The following is a 25,911-nucleotide window of genomic DNA, read 5'->3' on the forward strand; positions in this document are numbered from 1 at the left end:
TCTCTCTCTCTCTCTCTCTCTCTCTCTCTCTCTCTCTCTCTCTCTCTCTCGCCTCCTTTCCCACCCACTATGTGTGAACTTCAAATACACGCCCTCGTCAATTAGTAGAGAGAGAGAGAAAATCGCCGCGTCGTTTAATTAAAGTTAATTGGAATCCATTGATTCTCTTCCCCTCGTTTCTCGTTCTCGAATAATTTAGTTTTGTTTATCGCTTTAATCAGTTGAAATAGCAATTTGAAAGAGCGACTTTATTTCGGGATAGATACGCGTGTGTGTGTGTGTGTGCGCGTGTGTAAAGAGCAAATTCTCTCTCTCTCTCTCTCTTATATCTCTAGGGTATATGATATATTAAGACGCATACGCAATATCGTTTTGTAGCGCGATCGCGCGTACGAGAACGCGCGCGAGAAGGACGATCTTTTATCTTGCCACTTGGCTCGAATAAAAGATTGGCCGTTGCTGTTTGCTTCGACTTGTTCGCGTCTGTGAGTGATCGATGTCACTTATGGTCACTGTCGCGGACGTCATCGTTAGTGACTCTCCCGTCCCTCCCGTAGAGAAATGCAAGCGGCCGGCGGCAAGTAGACGCCGATAAGTCGCGTGCTAAGCGCCGTTTCATTTTTCATTCACTTTTCTGCGATCGATAAGTAACTTTTGTCGCTGCTTGTCGCCTCCCGCCTCGCAAAACAAGTCAGCAGATTTGTATTTGCGCGACATTGTCGACGAAAAAAGTTATGTTACATATTATATATGTACATGTACAAACACGAAGTCCGCTGTTATCGCGCTAGTTCCCGAGTTATTATTACGCTAAACAATCGGGTTTATTAGTAGTTACTTGTTTTTTTTTTTTTTTTTTTTTTTTTTTTGTTTTTAACGAGTAAAAGCAAACTCGCGCGAGACTTATCGCAACAGAATGATTTTGACGAGTGTACGGCGCTGATAAATATCAATTTTTAATTAATTCTTCACGGACGCGGATCTCGAAAAGATGATCCACGAGTCGGACAGATTGGGTCTGTCAGACCCCGCGCGACTTTAAAATCGAATATCCTCGCGAAAAATCAATACTTTTTCCAATTTTGATTTTTGAATCGAAATTTTGAACGATTCTGCGTTAATAAAAAAAAAAAAACCAAACTAAAAAACTCTCTAGTAATTACGAAGATATAAGATATAAAATAAGATATAAAAAAATTAATTTAATAAGATATAATTTAAAAATTTATATTAACACTAGATATACCAGCTATTTAAATATACCTATTGAAAAATACAAAAAATATATTTGTTACGAATATATAAAAAGTAACATTAAGTTCATAAAATGTATTCTCTACTTATAGCTACAAAAGTCATAACATCATTTCGGAAAGCAAATGTTACATGCAGTAGGAATTTTGAATTGAAATTGCACGACCAGTCAAAATGACTGGTCTGGTAAATCTAGTGTTAATATAATTTAAAAATTTATAATTTAAAAATTATTTTAATAAGATATAAAAAAACTAATTTTTACTAGAAACGTCGATGCGCAATTTTCAATTGTCTGCTTAGGTCCGGGAGATTCACGTCTGTTCGTTGATATTTCTTTCTTGTCTCTCTGTATTTTCGAATAAAGATGCGCGCACGACTGGTGGGCGGCACCATAAACGTATACATTGTGAGAGACAGAGAGGATATAACACACAATACATATATTCGACATATGTCGTATGTCTCAATAATCCGCTCTCCCAGACCGTCGAGGATCTCGAGTTTCATTTCGGAAACCATCAATCATCGCAGTTAAAAACACGGTTCTTGCGTCTTCTCTCCCGCGACGCGTTATTTTCTGACTTTGGAAAGCTCCCCGTGAAGCTGCCGATCCTCGCAAAAAAAAAAAAAAAAAAAAAAAAAAAAAAAAAAAAAAAAACCAACAAGAAGAAAACTATAAATAACACGAAAGTGTCATTTAGCTTGAATTCGAGTTTTCTATTAATACGAACGAGCGCGAAAATGTACGAATCAAACATTCCATTAATCAAAGTTAACGATCTGCGTAATCGCGCTATCGGGATCGCCGATCGGGTTGTCGGTGACGGTTGAAAAAAAAAAAAAAAAAAAACCAGAAAAAAGCAACGCTCGCGCGGTCTAAAATGTTGTTTAATCAGGGAATGGACCGCGAGGAGGGGGGCAGAACTTTGTGGTGGGTGTAGTTTTTTGTTTTCGATAATTATCGGCAGATGAATCGTGTCGAAAGCTCGGCGCCGAACCATTACAACCTGTTCCTCTCCACCGCTCGTCTCTCGTGCCTCTTTCACAATATGTTAGAGGCGATTATTTTTAGTGCGCCAGGACCGTACACACGTCAATCCGTTTGATGGATAGAACTGGAAGAAAAGAGCAGCGCGCCGACTCGAGAGCGTGCGAACGACGAAATAATCGCATATATCGATAATGTAATTAATGTATTCATCGGCTGGTGTTTCATCACAATTTAACATTTTGTCTCCCAAATCGCCACAACCGAGACTCATAGCTTCTATTTACGCGGAGATCTGTGATGTAATTTCGCATCCTCGCTGATGTAACGAGATTATTTGATAATCGAGAATGTTTTTTTTTTTTTTTTTTTTTTTTCACGCGATCAATTATATCGAAACGAACGGAGACGCACCTGTTTTATCTGATAACGACCGCGCGAGACGCTAATTCCTATTGTGCGAGAATATCTAAAATTCATCACGTGCTTTTAAACGGAACAAATTGGTCGGAGTAATAATGACGATCCATTTTCTCGGGCTTTATTAATATGACGGAACGAGAAACAATTGGGTCTCGCGCAACACGTGTACCGCAACACCGCGTCGTTTCACATAATTGTCACAATAGTGCCAATTTTATGATGCACCAGATGCCGCCCAAGCCGGCATCCAAGTTGGCTCTCTGCGAGAGCGCGTTTGCAGACTGCAGGTTTTCGATTCCGTTTGAACGTCGTTTCGAACGCGCGAAGATCAAGGTAAAGGTTAATAATTATTTTGTGTTTCCCATTTGTCGATAGCACACTTTCTTACGAGTACACACCAGCGTCTTGTGAAAATTCGCTCGCAATCGGTTGAAATTTGAAATCGGAATCGAGTCGACGAGTTAGTTTTTGAATAAAACTGAAAAAAAAAAAAAGAAAAAAACAAAACAAAATTGAGATAACCTCGCGCGCAGCTTCTTTTCTTTTCTATTTATAATTAATTTATTTATTTCGATCCCAATAGAAAATAAATTCGACGCTTTTAACGAAGATACAAAGAACGTTGTTTCACCGCGCTTGTTATTACATTAAATCCCCTCGTGCGTGAGTCCTTGACATCAAAACTGAAGGGTTTCGCGGAGTATTTCGCAGAGTAACGTCCTGTCTGTTCCTCTCGCGTTTCAGGTTTTTTTTTTGCGAAGAGAGCGCGAAAAAGCGGCGAATATAATCAACGCTGACGATCAAACATCAATTTTGTCTCCGAAATTACAAGTTGCGTTTGTGGCCGCGGGCCGTTCGGGAGGGAGATTGCTCGTCGAGAGCCTTGCATCTCTTAACTATTTCAAGGTCCCGTCTCGGCGATATCCGCGAGTCTCTCAAGAAGCGTTTAGCACCGCGCGATTTCGCTCGTTAGCACGTGTGTGTGTGTGTGCGTGTGTGTGTGAGTTGCACGATCCTCGTCGGGATTTTCATCAGCTCAACTTTTTTTTTCGAGAACGCGTCGCGAATATGTAACGGAGAAGTCGTCGAAGAGAGATTTGTTACTCGAGCACGCAACACAAATCCGCCGCTTACCGTGTTTTAAGAACAAGAACGTCGTAAATAAAATGAAAAGCTTGTAACTCACATTCCGTTATCCGCGGGCTCTACTCCACGACTTACGACCAAAGTCAGAGTCGAGATTTACTTCGCTGTGGAAAGTTATTCGCGGAACAATAAACTTATCAGCGCGGTTTGTAAGGTGTTCCAATTTCAAAGTCTCTCTCTACCGTAATTTAAACGCGCCTAGCGCGCTTCATTTAGATAACAGGTGAACTTGTTTTTCTCTCTTTCCCTCTTTCTCTCTGTCTCTCTCTCTCTCTCTTTCTTTCTCTCTCTCTCTCTTTCTCTTTCACTTACTCTCTCACTCGCTCTCCGACGAGGGATAAAACGTTTTAGTAATTAAGAAACGACGTTAGATATTTTCTTAATGCAAGAGTAATTCATCAAGATAAACGAACTCGCTTTTACTCGCAACGGTTTTACGTCTCTAACGGTTTTGTGTCTCTAACAAAATTATATAAAAAAAAAAAAAAAAAAAAAAACATAATGAATTGTCACAGCCGATTATTTTTGTTCGATCAATTCGCGATTTTTGTCTTCGCGATTCTTCCTTACCTTTAGCTAAAGATTTGGGCTGCCGATCGCTTGTGGCCTAGCGTGGCCTCCAACCGAGTACTGCTCTCCTGGCAACCCGCCAAAACTTATGCCAGGTTTCAACATACCGGTCAACATGAGTATTTTCGGTTTTGCGGCGAAACGACTGTGACGGTTTCTCTCTTTCTCTCTCTCTCTCTTTTCTTCTGTGTCGTCTCTCTATCTATTTTCTTTTCAATACGTTTCTCTGAGAGAAAAACGATGAGACGATCCACATTACATCCGTCAGTCAGACAGAATGTTGGTTTTTCATCGCGAGACAATCCGGTTGTGGTTCGACGCTAGCGGAACCCCATAAATGCCGAAGACAGACTCAAATTGTTTGCCGTTTCTTCTTTCATCGTTCCACGTGGCTTGAAGAATTAAAGCAACCGGGACGTTCGCCACACTTGTCAAAGCAGCGAGTCTAAATAAACTTAATTAACTTACGCGACAATGGTGGCGACGTCATAATTAGTCTTCTAGATAAACCGCTTTTCATTACACATCACCAACGAGCGCGACTGGTTCTTTCACGCCCCATTTTCCGAGAGATCGTCCCGAGAGAGCGATCCGTTTACGCGTTTGCGTTCGTGTGTGTATGAAAATAAAATCGGGTTATAACGGCAGTGACCTAATGCCGTCAACAACAATATAGCGATCGCGAAAAATATTTGCAAAGTGTGTGCAGCAGTTTGTGTGTTCGACGGAAATTTATGAAAATATAAAAACAACATCATCGATGCAATTTCCGCTCAACGTGTGGAATAATCGATAATTAGTTAGGGTTGCGCTTCGATTGTACGTTAATCGGTCGATAAAATGCAAACAGAAAGAGAAGCGATTGATGTAATCGTGTAAAAATCGCACACGAGACCATGCACGTTGTGGAACGTGCGAAGCCTCAGTATCGTCGTCCGATATACGGCTTCTCCACGTCGAAGTCAACGTACGTACGCGACGGAGTATTAAAAAAAAAAAAAAAAATTTACAAACTTTTTCATCATAAATTTCACATAATTTTGCACAACTATCTCTCGCGATCCGCGATACATTGGCGCGAGATATTTTATTATAGAAAAATTGTCATTGCGAGAGCACATACACGGAGAAAAAAATGGAGTTGCTTCAATTAAGGTTGATGTAACGGGCTGCCACAAAAATAAATAATTCATTCAATATTGCATATGCGATTAATTTAATGTGTCTAGATTCTTAAAGCAACTAACTCTGCTGTGTATTAGTGCAATAATACTGATCCATCAACAGGATATAATTCAATTAAACCGATGCTGTTGATTCGACATCATTTTTTTTTCCGTGTAGAAGTTCACCGTCCTTTGCGACGAAGTGCGTAAATGTACATAAAACGAGTCAATGCGATATAATGCGCTCGTTAATTCCGTTCCTCCGTTCAATGGTCGCGATTCGAATACGCGCGGGTGGAAGAAGATAAACGTGTGCAAACGCTCATGCGGGGAGAGACCCGATCGATCCGAGAGAGATTTGACAAATCGCGTTTTTTTTAGAAACGAACTCGCCGAAAGACGCGTGACGTCTCGATCGCGTCGGATCGCGCGATTTTTATAATACGCGCGCGAAAAACGATTTGATGTTTTTTCAAATGCCGAAAAGGGACGAGAAAACGACGCGCGAGAAGTTTTTGGTGAAAACCGTCCGTCCCTAAAATATCGTTTGCGCCGTGTATTTTGGGAACGTAACCTGCGCGTATGCCACGCGCTTATCATTCATAGCTGGCAAGGCAAAACATCGTCGACGCGAGCGGCGAGCGCTTCGCGTCTAGTCCTAGAGTTGCTAGGCGAAATAGTCACGCGGTGGCTCGCGTACATGCGTGTGCAGACTCGTCATTAGCGCGACTATCATTAGCCGGCAAGGCCGCGTTCAGGGCTGTCGTCGCGAGTCCCCGCGCCCGCTTCTTTCTCAGGAGTTTCGAATTTCACGCGTTCGAAACTGTGCGGGACACAGACCGCAGAAATTTTCGGCCACGTTCCTCCTCGTCGTACGTGTCCACGCGAGAATTTTTGCACCCGAGCGCACGAAAAAAATGAACGCAAAAAAAACGCACGTGCAAAAAAAGACAAAGTGTAATAATAATAAATTCATCAACGTGTACAAAAAATATATCGAGATAAAAAGACTATGTATGAATACACGATATCACAATGCGTATGCGATTTGATAATTGATTGTGTGTGTGCGTGCGTGTGAAACCTCGTTGACGAGAAAATCAACTCGAACGAATGCAATTCGTTCGCTAATTTGGAGCACATTTTGTTTGTTTTTTTGAATAAAACAGTTTTTTTCCCCAATTTTTAAGCGTCATCGGACGCGTTCAAAACCCGAAAAGAATCTTGTTGTTCGATCGATTCCGCGGAAGTCGCGCTATTGTGAGAATCCTCATTGGTAGGAACGTTCTCCGTCGGCTGCGGTGCCATCGTCGCCGTTTCTATCCCGTGCGGATCTGCGGCGCGCGATCTGCTTCTTCCTCCTCTTCCTCTGCTCGGCCGTCTTGCACGTCTTCGGGATCGTCTTCTGCCTCTTCTCGATCTTGCGCGCGACCTTCTGCGCGATCTGCTGCGTCTTCTTCGTCTTCCGCGTCCTCTTCGTCTTCTTCCGCCCCGACGGCTTCTACTTCGTTCTCTTCTTCTTCTGCGTTGCTCTCTTCTCTTCCGTTCTTCTCTTCTCTTCTTCAACGCTCGTCTCTCGCGTTGTCTTCTTCTGCGCTCTCTGATCTTTCTCCAGTATCTTCGCCAGTGCGCTCTTCGCTGTGGCGAAATTCCACCCGGACAGGGTTCCATCACCCCGTCACCCGCTTCATCCCCCGTCGACAATTGCCGGATGTAGTCGCGATTGCACGAATAATATCCTCTGAGGATATAAATGTAAACTGTTCAGAATCACGTTTCATATTGCATGCGCACGTATACGATATAATTAATGAAATTTTCATTCACAGAACTTGGGTTAAAACGAAAACTGAACTCTATTATCAAAGATTTATCCACGATCTCGCTGAATGGAGTTTCTTTCTCCCCGTATCAAATATGCTAATATTTTCGTGATTATAATATTTAAAAGAGCGTGGGTTTATTTTTTTTTCTTTTTTTGCTTCGATTAAAATACGAGCTCTTTCTCTTATCAGTTCACGCTACATTACGTTACACCAAAAGCGATTGTGACACAGCAATTATTTGATCAAGTGAGCGCACTGTGTGCGCAATTCGATCACAATATTTTTTCACGAAGTGGGTCACTTGTTATCGCAATTGTGACTTAATCTATCGCTCTTTAGTTCTGACCCGACTTTATTATTAGCATCGATAGATGATAAGTTTTTAGCAAAAAAACGAAAAAAAAAATTAAAAAAAAAAAAAAGAGTGACACAGTCCAAGGTGAAACACGAAAGATTCTCTTAAATTGTCAATTCCGGAAAGAAAAAATAAAAACAAACATTGCTTAAGCATCCGCACGAGATGAGAATTTTTTCACTACTGCAGATATTTTTTGTTCTCGGTCGCGAATGTTTACGAAGTCTGTCTTTCTATTTGCGCTGCAACTTAGCACGTGTGTGCGTAAATAACTCCAGAAATACAATTCTCTAAAGGACCAAATGTGTGAGAGAGAGAGAGAGAGAGAGAGAGAGAGAGAAAAAGAGATACTATAATAAATATCATTTTCAAATTCGCACCCCTGAGATCGCTGAAGAATCCCGTAGGACAAGCCGCGTTGCAAAGCGAGTCGGACCTGCGGTCTGATATCCTTGCCGAGAATGTTGTACTCCTGGGAAATATAGTTACTAATTTCCCGCGACGTCGAGCCTTGCACATCCTGCAGTCTACGTATGGCGTTCACAACCAGCGCCTCGACCTTTGGAGTCCGTCTGACAGGCATATCTGCTAACGATTTTAGCAAACATTCTGTGCATACACGTTCGCAATACGCACGAAATCATCATCATCCGCCTGACGATTTATTATCGACGCTACTATTACTCGTTGAAAAACTATAATGCATAAGAAACTGCCAAAGGATATATTCTCGCGTCGGCTATTGAAACAAGAGACAGATGTAAGAAATTGCGAAAGATTTATATTAATACTACGTCGCAATGTACACAGAAGCCTCGCCGCCTGATAATTCTCTTTTTATCGACGGCGGTATTACTCATTAAAAAAAAAAAAAAAAAAAAAATACAGAGACAAGAGATTGCTGAAGATATTCCCGCGGCATTAAAGCGGAGCAAGATGCGCGAGAATTGCGAAAGATGTTTGTATTTAATATTACGTCGTCTTCTTACGTCAACCTATATTTGTATATATACCTGTACGTATCAGAAATATGCGCAACGGGAATATATTTTAGTCGTTAATTTCCTTTCCGAGAAAATGCACCCATCAGATCTCTCACAATCTCACTCAGCGCGCGGCGCGTTGTATGCGTGCAACGAGATACAAACTTCAAATCATTTTAAATTTCTTGCCACATTTTTCCTATTGACAATTTTTTTTCTCATTCAGCGCACAAAATTTCTATATCGATATATAGTTTATTCGAGACAAAAAAAAAAAAAACGATCGTCATCTCGACGATGTTGTTTTCTTTTTTTGCTCGATTTTTTATTCGACGTATCGAAGTCGAACTAGAAATGCAAAAATCAAACTGTTATGAGGTACAATTAGGGTTAATCGCGATGTTTTTCTTTAAACTCGTCGATGATTTGAAGAAACCTCGTCTTATGTTTTATACATGCGTTTGTAACGGGAACATTTCATACGTAAAACACTCGGGATTGTTGTAGACTGTGACACTTTTGTAAAAAAAACGAACTCGTCAACTTTGGTAGTCGTCACGCGGTGGTTTTCCTTGAACTTCGTTCTTGCCTATCTAGCGCGACTGGTAATCGGACTTGCAATCAAATAAGTATGGCGATGAAACTTTTCACCGAGGCGAATAAATTTCGATCGAATCAGACATCTCTCTCTCTCTCTCTCTCTCTCTCTCTCTCTCTCTCTCTCTCTCTCTCTCTGTGTGTGTGTGTGTGTGTGTGTGTGTGTATGTGTATGTTCAAGCACACTGTGTCCAAATTGTCGCGAATTCATCAATAATTTCAGCACTTAAATCAACAACTGCACTTGCCGTTCGAAATAAAATAATAAATCAGAGGATAATGAATTTCTCTAATTATCTATTTTTTGTTAGTGCGATTCTTCTCGCAGCTACTGCGTATAGCTTTCAAATTGTTGCTTATTACGTAAGCAACAATTACTGAATAATAAATTCCTGAAAAACCGGTTGAGTGAAAAATAGAGATCCTCTTCTTGTTTGAAGCGTCGGTAAAATCTCAAGAGCTTCAAACAAGAAGAGGATCTCTATTTTTCACTCAACCGGTTTTTCAGTAATTTATTATTCGAAGTGTTGCAAAATCGTATTCGAGAGGCGAACCATCATTATTTTTAGAAGACAATGTGTTTTTGCGGATTAATGTCACAATTCGCAATGGTGCAACAAAATCTTTCTGTCGCTTCTTTTTCTTCGCGGTTTTTTTTTTCTGTCGCTATCTCGGAACGGAAATAAAACAGTACAAAATGACACGGCGCGTCATAGAACTTTGGCCGTACACGACTCGAAAAATTCTTTTCTTATGTATCTAAATATATGTATACGTGCAATCTTCTTCCAAATGTTAGAATGTTTTTTTTTTTTTTTTTTTATCACCACGACGTCAGACTACATTATCTACGCGTTATATTCGAAACGAATTCGTTTCGGGAAATAATATCGTTGAAATGAATCAAATCGCACATATATCACGTTATTGTATTTACGCATCTTACGTACGTATTTCATAAATTTAAGCGCAGTTACGCCTCAATGACCGATCAACTCTGACTCTCGCACGATATAGTGTGATAACGAAACCAATACGTTAGTCTTATCGCGGGAATCAACGCGACTTATCGTCTTATCGACGATTGCAGCTGAGAAATTGGCACAAATATATAATGTACGGTTTATTTGATTTATTTATGTTGCAAATACACGATCCGAAATACACGATCCGTTGAAAGTAATCAAATTGCCATTAACCAATTTGCATGCTTAAAAAAAAAAAAATAAAAAAATAAACGATTTGTCGTCGTATCAGTGGCGATTGAAAGAAAAGTAGACGACGCGTCACCGAAAACACGCGATTTTTTTTTACGTTTGTATTGCTACTCAAAGCGCTTTCTCAATTTATTGATTTCGCACGGAATTTATACCGAGGACAATTTTTTTCAGCAAAAAGATGTAATTTTTTGCGATAAATACGCGCGAGACAAACGACACGTTCTCTCACCTATCTTTCTCATATTATTATTTAGTATTATTTCTAAATAATTTCTAATTATTAAAAAAAAAAAAAGAACACGTATTCGAGATCGAAAGCTCCTTCTCGGTGATATACGAGCGTGAGTTTCCTGCAGAGTGCAGCACGGATCGCGCTTAGACTCTGCTGGCATCTGGTACTACTTCAAGGAAATTGGTTTCGCCAAAAGTCCGTCATTGATACCGTACCGTAACGATAACGCAGAGACCGTCAATACCTGGTTCCGATAGTTCGCGCCCACAAAAGTTCGCGCTCGATCTCTCTTCTCTTTCTCTATTTTTTTTTTTTTACTCTTCCACCGATAACAGAACGCCGGATTTTTCGTTGAAAATTTCGAAGCTTCGAAAAAATATTGTGCGTAAATACAAAAATTATTATAAAAAAACATACAGGTTAGAAATTTTTTACACATTTCCGTGAAACACACAACGGCACGATGTGCGTTTCACCTGCAAGGGCACCGGACATGCGAGTCGCGCGCAGAACCATTGATGTTCCTGCGCGTTTTGTCACACGTGTCACACGTACGCACGTACACCTTCACGTTGAAATGATGATTACTGCCGGCGTTCGTATCAACGTTCTGTGCTCAATAGCATGGAAACTGACTTTAATAAAAAAATTGCCGCGTTTATATACTCTATTTTTACAACATTATAATCTGTCTCTATTTTCGTAACGTTATAAACCTGTCCGTCTAAATATGGCTCGGAAAATGTTTCAAGCGTGTCGTGAAACGTATATAAGAAATTACAACAAAAACGAAAATAAATAAATGAAATTCCGTTCGAGGAGAACGTTCGCGCTAATCGAGAAAATACCGCGAAATTTCTTCCGCGCGGAAGATTCGCGATGTAAAAACTCTTCCTTCTTCGCCTCCTCTCCCCTCACACCCCAAACAAAAAAAAAAAAAAAAAAAAAAAAAGTGCGCGACGGATCTTGGCGCGAGGTGGAAGAATATTTTCACCATGACACGGCGCCGCGCGCGCGTATACGTGTGTGTACATGTGTTGCGCGCTATTAATGTGCGTCCATTGTTAGCATTTTCGACCTTGCAGCACGCGAGAATGTACACGGAGAACAATCGGGGACGGTCAAGGAGAACCTAGGCTTGAATAAATCAGCTTCGCGAGGGAAAAATGATTGCGCTCTGTGCCTATGAATGAAAAGAAGGAAGCCATGAATTTCTGATTGCTGGGCGTTTTGTAAACACGCCGTTTCGCAGAGCAGAGATCACGAATGACGTTCGTGAACAGGCAAAAATCTTTAGCATAATCGTACCGTCACTTCCTGACGTTTTCGTCGTCGTCTTCGTCTTCGTCGTCGTCGTCTTCGTCTTCGTCGTCGTTGTCGTCGTCTGGAAGAATTTCTGTGATGGGATCGTAACAGCCGTGGGAGGATTACAGTTTCCAGAGGACAATTACGCGGTAATTGGAATAATTGTAGGTTTAAAAAAATACTGAATGACTACTCCACTACGTATAAAAAAATATTCATGAAGATATCGCCGGAGAGAGAGAGAGTGTGTGACGTAATAATTAATTAATATCGATACTAATAACTCTCTCGGACGCGCGCGCGATCCGACAAGCGTCGATCACGAGCGCGTTTTTCTCTCTCGCTGCAGAAAATTCCCGCGCGGAGTATAGCTATATAGCGCGTGATTTTATTACGACAAAAGCGCGTCGCGAAAAAAAAAAAAAAGAAATTACGCGCGAGGATTCGGAGCGTAATCATCGCGTTCTTGCGGAGTGACTTACATTTTGCGAGGATGAATCTGTAAATATATATCGAGGCGCGCGCGGCCGAGCGAAAGTGCCTCGGCCGCATAAATGTCGGACCGACTGTCGGGAACCTCGAGAAGGTGGCTTTAACGAATGTGGAGAGATCGGTGAACCGGAAGCGAAAGGTGCGCGCGCGCGCGCAGCTTCACGATTCGTTTGGTACGACGTATATATAACACATAAGATCGTCAGTTTCCCAGCTCGCACCTTTAACGCTTCGCGGAACTAGAAATCTGTTTTTCACATTCGAACGCGAACTTTGCTTCGATATCGATCGCGTGCGAAGGATTTTCTTTTTCTCTTTTTTTTTTTTTTTTTTTCACCGCCATTGCGAGATCGATCGCGAAACGATGGCCGCGCGCGCGTACCGAGGATTCGTCTCTCTCGGAAACAATCGGAAGAAGAAATATTCGCGTCGGTCGTGTCGAAATATTCGGACTCGTTTTTAATCGAGTACATAACAGTAATGTAACCGTGTTTGTGATGATGTCAGCGTCGGTTTCTCACAGGATTTGTTCGATTGTGTTCGAATTAATTATCACGTACGTGCGATTTGTTTTTCTCCTCGCGCGCGGATTGTTCGAGAAGAGCGAGCTGAATTAGATCGGTCTCGGCGAATGCAACTTTTATCACGTTGATATTCATCGTGAGAAATAATCGTTTCCACGTGTCGATTAAAAGCTAATTGCCGCGTTACGCTTGCGGTGCAACGCCGACCTTCGACGACGGCGACGGCGACGGCGGCGGCGGCGGCGGCGGCTCTCGCGAGCCGGACGCGGATATAATTTTTCTAGAGAGACGCGCGCGGACGGCTTTCGCGAGAACGCAATTTCGCGCGACGGAATAAATCCTCTCTCTCTCTCTCTCTCTCTCTCTCTCTCGAAAAACGAATTCCCGACGAACGCGTTCGCCGATCGTTGCGCCGGAGGAAAAACAATTTCGGATCCTGAAAATTGGAAAAGCGATATAAATGGAACATGACCTCTAAGTCTCTCTCGTATATAACTCGGAAATAACGGGAGAGGGAGGAAACTCGCTCGCGCGCGCTCGCGGGATGCGCGACGCGGAAAGGCGCTTCTCTCGGAAACGGGCGAGAGCGCCCACGTGCGCAACTGTTCGATGCAAGCCCCCGACGGCTCACGTGGCGCAACACGTGAGCGCCGTGCAACGCGCGTTGAGTCGCGCGAAGAGAGAGTTTCTCTCTCCTCCGCCACCGGAGGGTGGCTTCCGTCGACATTTGTCGGGAGCGGTGTCGTCCGCGAGGGGAAGGTGGCGCGACAAAGCAAGGTTTGTTAAATGCAAAGCGAGGAGGAAAGGGGCTTCTCTCGCGCGCTCCGCGAGCTTAGTTGTACCCTCTTCACCCCTTCCTCCTCGTATTTCAGAAATCGTTGCGTAATTAGCACGGAGCGAAACAGTAGACGAACGTCTTCTTGCGCGAGTTGTGTGATTCTTTTCGCGTTGCGCTTCGCGTGACATTTCAGTTCTTATTTCGGTATCGATTTTTGTCACTAAAAACATGATCGGATTGCAAATATAGGTTTAAGAAATAATCGACTTACGACAGTATTTTGTTTTTTTTTTTTTTTTTTGCAAGCCACGATTATATTTGTCTTAAGTAAATTCTGTGCATCGAAACACGCAATCTTATATATATATACACATGTTATATTTTTGTATTCAACTATGCGAATGGATATTTCTCTTCGCGACGATAGAAGCGACGAGAGAGGATTACCTCATGCGTGTCGGAGAGGCAGGCGCGGGGGAAGGTCGCGGGGAATCATCGCGGGGAACAATTTATATTTTAATCGTCCTGTCGCGCGCGCGCGCGGGAGGCTTTTATCTGCCGCATGGCAGACGATGGCCCATCCGATCCATCTGCCTCAATCATCGATCGGAGAAGAAACAAATGCGGCATCACGCACGACGGAGTCGGACGAGTGCCGATCTAAGCATCGGACCGTATTCCACCGGAATACGATCGGCTGCTCGGCCGGAAAATACAAAAGGGATATGCGCGCGACGTTCATAGGTCGCTACTACCACCACCACTGTCGGGACTACTGCAGTTGATGGATCGTGTCTCGGTTATGGGGGCGACGAGCAGAAGAACGTCCGTAATGTAAACCCACGTTTCTCACAATAAACACCGCGCATTTAACGCTAAATTTGATATTCGGGTTGAGACAACACTGCGATCTTCGTGCCAGATACATATGAGACTTCGAATTGTTCACTGCCGTGTGTGTTTTAATTCAAAATACGCGGACTAATATCTTTTTTTTTGAAATTTTTCTTCTCCGACAATTCAAGAAAATGTTCTTCAAGAAAAAATCTAATATCTTCGCGTGCTAAACTCGACATTTTAATCCTTCGTGGACAGACTCCGAAAAACTACTAGTTGGACAGACCGGGTCTGTGAGACCCACGCGACTTTAAAATCAAATATCTCCGCCGAAAGTCAATATTTTCTCAATTGTTTTCTGAATTGAAAGTTTGAATTCTGCATCAACAAAATTTTTTTTTTTTTTAATTTAAAAACTTTCTAGTATTTTCGAAGATATAAGCGTTTAAAAAAAAAACTAATATATATAATAGAGATACAGTTTAAGTGGTTTGGGAGAGAGACTAGTTTATTCCCCCCCTCCCCCACAAAGAATTAATTCTTATTTAACTAAAAATATTATAATAATTAGTGATAAATAGAGATTACAGGCTCTATAAAAGTCTTTTAAACTAATAATATATAAATATAAGGACATGAAGGGAGCCGTTCGCAAGATGTTGTGCGTGAATGTGCTTAAATATATATATAGTATATGTATACACATATATACTTCGAAATAATTATATATATTTAAGCACATTCGCGCACAACATCCTGCAAACGGCTCTTCATGTCCTTATATTCATATATTATTAGTTTAAAAATATTATGTTAATTGCTTATTATCCGAACTGAGAAAAACTTTTCCAAACCAAATTGAGGAATAAATAAAAAACGTTGTGAACAAAAACAATTTCCGAACATCTCTAAAATCGTATACTCGATGCTTATCAGTAACCGTCAAACAATGCTTATCTCTATCGAGCGATCGATACGGGCGAGATAACAAACGCAATGTCAGGTGAAAAGAATACGAGAAGGAGATTGTCGGAAAAATTCCGTGGTGAAACAGGAACGTGTGTACGTAAAAGAGTACGTTGACCTGAAATGACCTGACCTGCGACAACCTAACGTGTCCGGCCGATAAACTGCCGTATATCAAAGTAATCTTATGCGCGGATCATCGACTCCAATATAGTATAGGTACGTTACGCGGCCGGCGGTTGCGCTGCGCCGCTTTTACGTAAAGTGGAAGTATGCGCACGGCATATGTATGAGTGTGTAATTTGATGACGTTGTGTCTATATCGGTCTCGACGTATCAATGACCGCGCTTTTCCCGCGAACATTTGTCGCGAGCGTTTGTCTTCCGCAAATTTTCTCCGCGAAATCGAAAAATTCGCGCAATCGTCGAATGTATCTTTTGCGCAATTTCTTTTTTGTTTTGATCTAAATAATTGACAACGGAGAGATCGTTCTTCTCTCTTTCTCTCTTTCGCGCGATTTTGACAAATGTATAAATAATAAACGCAAATCTCGATGTATATCTGCCGCGTTAATTATCGCGGTTATGAGCCTGAACGAGGACTATTCATGTCGAGGCGAAGGGAGACGAGGTCCCTATTTTAGTACGCTCGACGCACACCTGTATTCATCCCGTTGACTCGGGAATTAACACCGAGGCGCGCTTTCCAGAAATACTATCAGAAGAGAGGGAGGAGGAGGAGGTAGGGCCGCGGGGGGCGAACACACGTGACCGGGAAACGTGCCTCCCGGTGCACGTGGACTCGGGCACATCCCCCGACATCGGGTAGGGCCGCCGACGCGCCTCGTGCGCCTTCAACCCTCTTTTCGTCCCTCTTTTCGAGACGGAGGAGACGCGTTTTGCTTCTCTCAGTCGTCGCCGGGTCTCTTCGGACAGCGTGCGCGCAAAATCACAATTCTCGCACGACGCCGCGAGTTGTTTTCGTTTTTTTATTATCAGCCAAGCGATATATACATCGGGGACGCACGTTCGTAGATAATCGCGCCGAAAGTTACGTTAGTCTTTTGGATGCAACTATGGTGCGTGCAGCACTTACGATATCTCGCGTTCTCGACGCGAGAGTGACGATCGATAAATTTAAACGGCGACACCTCGAAGAAGAAGCTGAATTCGCGCGATAACGCGGCGAATTTAAGATCGCGGCATCGCCGAACGAGAATCGATCGCGACGCAAGAGGCTTTCTTTCGTAGGGAATAATCGACAGTTACGGCGGAACGTAACGCTTGTTCCCCTGTGATCGTGATTTTCTGTGTTTTTTTATTCATTTTGCGCCACACTCGTTCGCTAGTACATCCGATTCGCTGTTTTTCACACGTATTCTAGTTCCGCAATGACAAAAGTCTCGCGGAAACGCTTTGCGTTTCTTCTCGCGTGTTTCAAAAAGTGTTCGATTGCTCTTTTATCTCTCTTACACGGCGACAAGTGTATGACGTACGAAATATATTATAACATATACCGCGCGATATAGAGCAACAATTTTGTCGATACGCGCAAGTAATGTTTATTTTAAAAAAATGTTACGACTGATATTTTGTCACAATTTACGTGTGGTTTCGCATCGAACGTGACCGATCAATCGATTTTTCGAAAAGTTTTCAAATACGACGAATCAAAATTACGCATATCTACAAAATTTTTGTATTTTTGTCTGCAAAAAACTAACAAAGTCAGAAGTTTTTTCTAAAAACTTTTGCACATTTAAATTGTTTCTAGTTATTTTTTCGAAAATCGAACAAAATGTCGGGAAGAGTGTGCGTACGATTATTTGCCTTAAAAAAAAAAAAAAAAGAAAGTCTCTTGATTCGCTAAATTTATGTGTGTCGTTTGCAGAACTCGCGCGAATCAATCAACGACAATCTGCGTGAAAATTAGGCGCAAAAAGTTAAAAACAAAAAAGCTGAAGTGATATATAACTTTTCAACAATTGACGTGATGAACTTTAGAAAATTAAAAGTGCATAATAAAGAACACCTGTAACAACATTCGCAACGATGAGAGCTACTCATTCGTCAGCACTGTCGAAACATTTCTCGCAATGCGAAAAAATTTGTATTGTAATTGCTGCAAAATTGTGATTAAATAATTACATCGATTCTACGCGTAAATAAATGCGATTTACTTGATTTCTATCAAACAATTATCCTACCACACACACAGTTTCTGCGTGCTTGACCAAAGAAAAAAGTATGTAAAAAAAAAAAAAAACAAAAATACTAATTACACGAATTTAAAATCGCATAAAAAAAAAATATAACGAGTTATAACAGACAAATTAAACCTGAAATCGCACGGTGGTGTGTGTTTTTAACGAGCAAGTGACAGCAAGTGCGAAAGCTTGAGTCAGATCTGGTGCGACAATTAAATAAGATAAGTTTACCAAAATGGATTCCTGCGGCTGGGCGCGAATGGGAAATGAGGAAGGCGAAGGGATGGCCGGCGGGGACGCCGCCGCCTCCTGGCAGCAGTGTTACACCTGGTGCACGCCGTATTCGCATCCACACCCCCACCATCACCATCATCATCCCCGTCAGTACCAGGGTAACCAGTATCAGCAACTGCCGGCGAGCGCATCCGCCGCCGTGAACACGTCCACCCACTATCCGTCCTCCCAGCAACATCACCTGCAGCTGCAAACCGCCCAGCCGCCGCCTCTGGACCAACAACAGCATCTTCACCCCATCCGAGGGCAGACCGGGCTCAGCAGGATAACCGTTCCTTACACAGACGGACCAGGTATCCTGCGCGCGCAGACGCGTCAATTTTCCCGATATCGATCTATTATACGTGTTACTCTAACGGAAGCGAAAAAATTATTTAAAAAACAACTTTTTTATATGCGACAAAATATATATAAAACAACATTCTCTCAAGATCAATTCATTATTGATTGACAAGACAGGAGGGGATACGCCGCATGTATGGAAGATACGTAATAGCGCGATGGCTTTTTTTTTGTCTCGAAGCGCCGATTCAATTTTGCATCGCGGAAGTTGATTACATTTCCGCTAATCTCTCCTGGCCTTGGCTTCTGGATATATTACAAATTATTCTCCTCTCGATACCTCGAAGAGAATCCCCTAGACGGAAAATTACATAAGTGCGGCGAGATGGACCGTCACGCGACGTCAATCACCAAATAGATCGAACCCATGTCGAAAGGATTAATGCACCTCCCGTAGCTGGTCTCATAGATTGCACACACACACACACACACACAATCTTCGATAATAAGTATTATCTCGATTATAATCCCATCCTCTCATACACTTCGGCTCCTATACCCGGGAGGTTTGCGTTTTTCGACTTTTATGATATATCGGCCTCTTTATATCGACGATGAGGAAGAACGGCGGAGAAGGTGCAAGAGATCCTGAAATCTCTAGACCATCTGAAAGACACACTGAATTTCGGATCGAGTAAGAAATGTAATAACGCTAGACGCGATCATGCCCATCGCATCTTTTGCGTCTGCTGTCTGTCAATAAGGATTTTGAGATGATCCAATTTCTTAGGTTAGGTTAGGTTGGGTTTATAATAAGAAGAGCGATTATAATAACGAAAGCCCCACAGCTGCGGTGAAATATCGCAGCGTCGGCTAAATACGGCCGAGGTTGATGGAAAATTTTATCAATTTTTGTTTGTTTTTCATGCAACATACGCGCGCAAGAAAGTTCCGCAAAAATATTCGCGCGAGATCCTGCGGAAAAAATTGTATGTTGTTCAAAATTTCAAGATAAAATTGTGAATTGTTTGCAAACAATCAAGAAGCAAAGACTTCGACTTCCGATTGATAATCGTTTCTCCGAGAAGAGAGAAAGAGACGTCGCGTTTGAAAATAAAATGTAAATAATAAACGTTCGCGAATTGGACATTTCCATGCTTGCGCGTCTGAATGGCGTCTGAATGGCGAACGTAATTTTTCCGGAAATGTGCTTGCGTAACGCGTCGTGTCTCGCGCGACGAAAGGGATTTCGCCCTTACATGTTACCGCGGAAGCCTTTGAGAAGGAGTCTGGGAGAGAGAGAGAGAGAGAAAGAGAGGAGTGTGTCGCCCACGCAACACACCATCGGTAAATAGTACTGAATTATTCATGGGAATCTGTTGCTTTCGCGTACGAAACGGTTGTATCTCATACATTGTGGATTTGTTCGCAGATTTATATAAAAGAAAAATATAAAATGACTCATCGAAACGGAGCAGTAGATATTGTCCGAGAATTGCAAATTAATTCCCTCATCTCGTCTCACGTGTGCTTTTAGCGCACAAACGCATCCACGCGTGCATTTAAATATAAATTTTATGTTTTGCAATATTCGAGTTATATTAATTAAAAAATTGTGAGCTCGCGAGCGCGTGGGAAGCGCGGTTGGTTCGAATTTCGTAGGCGTGTTCGATGATTATCACAGTTCTATCGCGTCGTGAAAATCAGCTGATCGCAAGAAGCTGTGTGTCACATGCCGCTCGTTCGTTTGCTCCGCTTCTCGTTGTCCCAGACGATTGCGTGAGACAAGCGATTTTTCTTCACAACTGAAAACACGCCTACAAAAAAAATCCGAACCGTCGCTTCTCATTGCGTTGGTTCGCATTGTTAATCAATCAACGACTCAATAAATTTTGCAAAATAAACTTTTCTGCACGAGATTGACTCGATCCGTCTCCAATACGCTTCGGCTGTGTGTGTCAGAATTTTTCAGACACTCCGCGTATATAATTTGCGTTTGCGACTGTTTTTCCGTAAGGAGAACAAGTTTATTTTAAAACGTCAAAATGTTATCTTGCGAGTTCTTGAAACTTGTTCGTGTTTACGCGGTAATATGAACTTATGTATCGATTTTTTTTACCACAACGATTTCCAGCATTGCTTGACGTCAAAAAAAAAAAAAAAAAATCGTCAGAACGGATAACATAAATAAATTGGAGCGGATAAATTGTACGAAAGAAAAATTGTCTCACAAAGAGACATCGTGTGACAAGAAGAAAACGAAAAGACATTATTTTGACGTTAAAGTAATATAGTATATTACAATTATGCGCGATTCTTCGTGGAAGTAAACACGCATTTCCGATGACATCGGTAAAAACAAAAATTGCACATAATTATACTTTTTTTTTTTTTTTTTTTGTCGGGGTTTTCCATCACGTGTCAATCGTACTACACAAGAGTGAGCGCGTTATTTATTCATGACATTCTCATGTAAATATTTATCAATCCTTTTGCCGCCTGGCTCTGACACATAAATTTCTTTCGCGATATTTTATGATGGTTGATCTCTTCGACTCAGTGACGGATGATGACTCGTCGTACTCTCTTCGAGGACAGACGTGGATTTCTCAGACCCGCTCAAAAAGTGCAAACCGGTGTCTCTAGTAAAAATTAATTGTTTTTTTATTAACGCTTATATCTTTAAACGTACTAGAGATTTTTTCAATGTTTTTTTTATCAACGCAGAGTCTGACTTTCGATTTAAAAAAAAACAAAATTGAAAAATATTGATTTATCGCGTAGATAGTCGATTTTAAAATCGCGTGGGTCTCACAGACAGACAGAGTCTGTCCAACTAGTAAGTCATTTTTGAAGTCTTGTCCTGCAAAGGTTAAGTTATTCAATTTAGATTATTAAAAAGAATGAAAAAAGTAAAATTAAATTCAGAATTAAATTTCAACACAGAATTATTCACCTTTTAAACAACAAAACATAACCGCGTAAACATTGAGCGTAATTACGTAACGTACGGTACAAATCACACGTTTTATTGTCGTATAAATCTTTCGCCGCAATTCTTTTCTTCGATTTTGTCCAATGTATGCGCCGATTCGAAATTCGCAATTGCGTAACAACGCTCGTTGTATTGTTCGGAGTGAATTTTCTAGGATGCAACGGATATTGTTGAACGGGAAACGTGTTTGTTCCGAGATGAGCGACCGCAAATGTAAATTGCTTAAAACACACACACGTTTTATATTTTCTCTCACATCTTCCGCGATAATCTCAATAATCGAAATAAACAACAGCGACGTCCATCATCGCGGAGCGACGTGATACACGGAAACTGTATCTAATCGGATTTTCACGACACTCTTCTTCGTCGCCACTCTTCTTCTTCTTTTTTCGCGCGCGTCCTCACTTCTGTATTACCCCGTTATTCAAATTGCGCACTTTGTCCGATCGGACTTCATTTCCGAGAGACCGTGCGAGGGAATAAACTGCCGAACGGACCGCGCGGGATGCGTCATATCGTGTATGTAAAATTTTTCCCGGTTAGAAACGTGTTTTCGCGACCAAGATCGCCCCGGCTATTTTCGCTTTTCCTTAAAAACAAACAACAAAAAACAAACAATATTTATAATTTTTCGCAATATTTTAAAATTAGTTAGGGGGGTATACGGGATCCTTCATATATATGTGATGCAAATCCAGCATCCTATATGGAGGGAAAAAAAAAATTATTTCGAAGTATATATATGTATACATATATATATATATATTTAAGCACATTCACGCACAACATCCTGCGAACGGCTCTTCATGTCCTTATATTCATATATTATTAGTTTAAAAGACTTATAGAGCCTGAGAGTAGTAATCTCTATTTATTACTAATATTAAAAAACAAACAGTTATTCGAATTTTCGCTTGTAATTCATCGCTAAGAACATTGTGGGTTTTCGAGTTGTGAAGAGTGAATGATTAATTAGACAATACGCGCGCGTTCTAACGTCGGCGGGAGTAATAACAACAAACGGAGCGAAAACGCTACCGCAAGAAGAATCCGCTTAGCTCGAGGCACAATAAATTACGCGGTGATCGCTTGATTAGAACGAGACGACGATCCACGACCATCTCGATAATGGAGAGAACGCGCGCGCGCGCGCGCGCGGTATTCTCGAACGAGAACGTAAATCCATCGCGCCGTCGGGACGCAATTACAGTAACTTCTTGTAACGTTTCTAAAACCGGCTGCGGCGCATCACGTAAACCATATGCGTATATATGACTTATTATTGTTTCTGTGCTGCAGCGCGTCGTCGTTTCGTACGTGCGTAGGCAACGAATGAGCGGAGTAGTACGTACAGGGATTGGGCGGGTTGCGTGTTCGTTCACGTGCGACAAGGTACACCGAGAGAAGGTACATATATATATTTATATACGTATATCCCGCGCGGGAAAGCGCGATTTTGATTTACGCAATTAATTAATTATCTTATTAATTAATTATCCGCATCCGCGTGTCTTCGCAATCCGACGATTTCTCGGAAACGATCGTGAGTCAGAAAGATTCCTCCCGCTTTTTATCACATGTAATAAAAGGATTGTGTATCTTGGTTATACTTTGACGCTTGCGACGGTATGGAAACGATCAATTATCCGCGCGATTATCCGGAGAAAGAGAGAGAGAGAGAGAAAGAAGAAGATATTGTGTGCGCGAAAAAATTTGCATCTCGATCGACATTTCGAACCGCGTGTTGTTTGAAAAATGAACGTGCCGAAGAAGGAAAAATTTAATAAAATCGATCTCGTTTTTTAATAATTAGCCGCTTTCGAACGGTCGCGCGCGCGGTTAAAAACTCCGTCTTTTTTTCTTGCGCGAATTCGAAAGAAGTGGAAAATATCAATTAGCCATGTTATCTAACATTCGTAGAACACACACACGCATTCACGGAGAGGATATGCACGTCTGGATTATTTTGTAATGATCGGCGAAACAATAAACAAGACCATTATCAGCCATAATTAACTTCTTTCCCGCGAGAGACTAATCGGAGTTGGAATTATCAACGCAGACGGTACGGTCGTTAGATTCTCCGGAGAAACGCGATTTCGTCGAGTTTTTCTGGTAGTTTTTTTTTTATTTTTTTTTTATTAGTATTTGTTTTCATACGCGAGATTTTCGCGACTGTTTCTATCTCGTCATATGGAAAAAAAAAAAAAGAGCGGATCGAAGGTTTCGCGGTAAAAAAAAGGTGGACTGAGAGAAGCGAACAAACCGGCCGTGGGGGGCGTAGCGATGAGAAACGTCGCGAGAAAAATGGTGGAAGAGAAGCGGCGGGGGACAGACAGGGGTCGACGGGGGGAGGGCTAAAACGCGGTGGAGAGGAGAAGGAAAGCGATTTACTCGACGGGCTCATCCTGCGCCGACCTCGGCCCGCGCAACTTAGAAAATAAACAGGCGGCCGTCGCCGCGTTATCCTGAAACGTTGCATTATCCTCGGCAGCGAGATGGAACGCCTTGGACGCTCGGCGTGTCCTTGAGAAGCGTGGAAACGCACTTGAGATAACGCGGTGGTGTCGCACCAGAACGAGCGGAAATATCGACGATCTAAACGAAGATCACGACACGTGCGTGTGTGTGTGTGTGCGTGTGTGTGTGTCGTTCGAATGCGCGATTCGCGACGCGCGGATTTCGCCTCTCAATAAGAGCTTCGTGTACGTTTATAAAAAAAAAAAAAAAAAAAAGAAAAAAAAATTGTATGCGCCAGTGAACAATGCCATTCTTCTTGTGTGTAAAAACGCGCTTGTATTTTTTAAAACGTACAGTTTTCCTGAGCGCGCAGCCGTTCACCGTGTACTTTTATTATTACTACAAATATAATTACATAATTACACTCAACGGAAATCTATCTCTGTGTTGCGCGACAAAAGCAACGCGACGTTCGTTTTAAAACGCTAAATCGCCTGATGCACGTCGAACGCACACACGGAAAGCAGCCGATACGTGAACACGTTCCGACACATATTCCGCACACAATCGACGCAACAACACGCAATTCTTTCTCTCTCTATCTCTCTCTTTATCTCTTACGGTAATCGAACACGCGCCTAATTTCCGGAGAATCGAAACTCAATTACTCCGGACGCCGATCAAAATTGCAATTAGAAAAAATATTCGGAGCGCGCGCGCAAGTTGCTTCAATTTTGAAGAAACGAAATTGTTCGATCTCGCGTCTGATTAGATTTCCGACTCACTGTAATTCGCGCAGCTTTGTTTTAACGTGATCGGAATGCGATTGCGTTATAATAAATTTGCGATTTTCAAATGTCATCTAATACCTACCTTCTCGATATACAAACAAAATGTCCGCCGCATTATTCTTCGCGCTGTAATTATCTCTGACGCTTATATTTTTAGATTATCAACGGCATATTAATGAATAATTAATAATCGCGAATGTACGCGTGCGTGTGTGTGTGTGTATGTGCGCGCGCGCGCCAGACAATCGCGACACGTGCGGCGCGACAAGACGCACGATCGTCTTCGACGCCGCCGCTGCGCATCGCGTGCTCGCTGTCGATACTTGCCGCGCACAAAATATATTTTCTCTCCGTTTTAAATAAACGCCCGAAGAGAGGAATAACGCGATAGCGGGTCCGCACGCGAGTGGTGTTGCGAGTGTGGTTGCGGCACCGACCCCGGGGTCGGCGGAATCCGCCGCGCGGAGAATCCGAGAGCAGGACCGTGGCCGCGGGCGCGTGGGCCCGGGTGGGCAGGGCCCCCGGGGTCAGGGATCACCGAGCGGCAGAAAAGAACCGGGAAAATGTTCCTGCCGCGAAGAGATACTCTATCTCTCGGTTCATAATGCGCAAGTGGGAGGCTGCACGCATACGCGTGGAGAAAAAGAGAGAGAAAGAAGAAAGAGAAAGAGAAAGAGCGAGTATGTGTCTGTCTGTGAGAAAGGGAAAGAGAGAGAGAGAGAGAGAGAGAGAGAGAGAGAAAGAGAGATACAGAGAGAGTATGTACCACGCGCGTTGTGTGCGCGTCTCGCCGTCGCATGCACCGCGATGCGGACGTGCAATCTCCGTGAAAGAAAAGGGACCCTTTTGTTCGCTCTTCTTCCATCCTCGCTTTATTGGGCTTTGTTTTACTTCGCCTCCACCTCCGGAGAATGTCGATTCGTTGCGCGCCGCGAACGCCATGTGATCTTCGATGGCGGATATAATATGTCGTATAATGCACGAGAGAAAGAAAGAGAGAGAGAGAGAGAGGGAGAGAAGAGGGAGAGAGCGATGAGAGAGGTAGAAGTTCGCTTAGCGAATTTTTTTCTTGTTTTTTTGTACCTCTTTTTTTTATTTCCAATCATGACGTTCAATATAGCAATATTATAATTGTGTCGTTTTCAGGTGACCCCATGATAACATCCTCTCTGAAGGGTAAGTGGCCATCGATGATTTGTTTTTTTTTTTTTTTT

At 42.3% G+C, this 25,911-nt stretch overlaps 1 protein-coding gene across 6 annotated transcripts in view; it reads left to right on the plus strand.

The window, feature by feature from the left end:
• Window positions 1-25,911, plus strand: part of LOC109855925 (thyrotroph embryonic factor) — a 71,888-nt gene that overhangs the window by 4,609 nt on the left and 41,368 nt on the right. For 2 of the 6 annotated variants that reach the window (XM_020430644.1, XM_020430645.1), the window contains exons 1-2: window positions 18,040-18,459; window positions 25,844-25,873. The exons of 1 other annotated variant lie outside the window; for it this stretch is intronic. In XM_020430644.1, coding sequence (XP_020286233.1) covers window positions 18,108-18,459; window positions 25,844-25,873 — 382 coding nt within the window. In that variant the 5' untranslated portion in view covers window positions 18,040-18,107. Of the gene's footprint in view, window positions 1-18,035; window positions 18,460-25,843; window positions 25,874-25,911 lie in introns of those variants that run through there. 3 more of the 6 variants (XM_020430642.1, XM_020430643.1, XM_020430647.1) reach the window with 3 other exon arrangements.

The sequence above is a fragment of the Pseudomyrmex gracilis genome, unplaced genomic scaffold (assembly GCF_002006095.1).
Source record: "Pseudomyrmex gracilis isolate BER0280 unplaced genomic scaffold, ASM200609v1 scaffold_102, whole genome shotgun sequence".
NCBI classification, from domain to species: Eukaryota; Metazoa; Arthropoda; class Insecta; order Hymenoptera; family Formicidae; genus Pseudomyrmex; species Pseudomyrmex gracilis.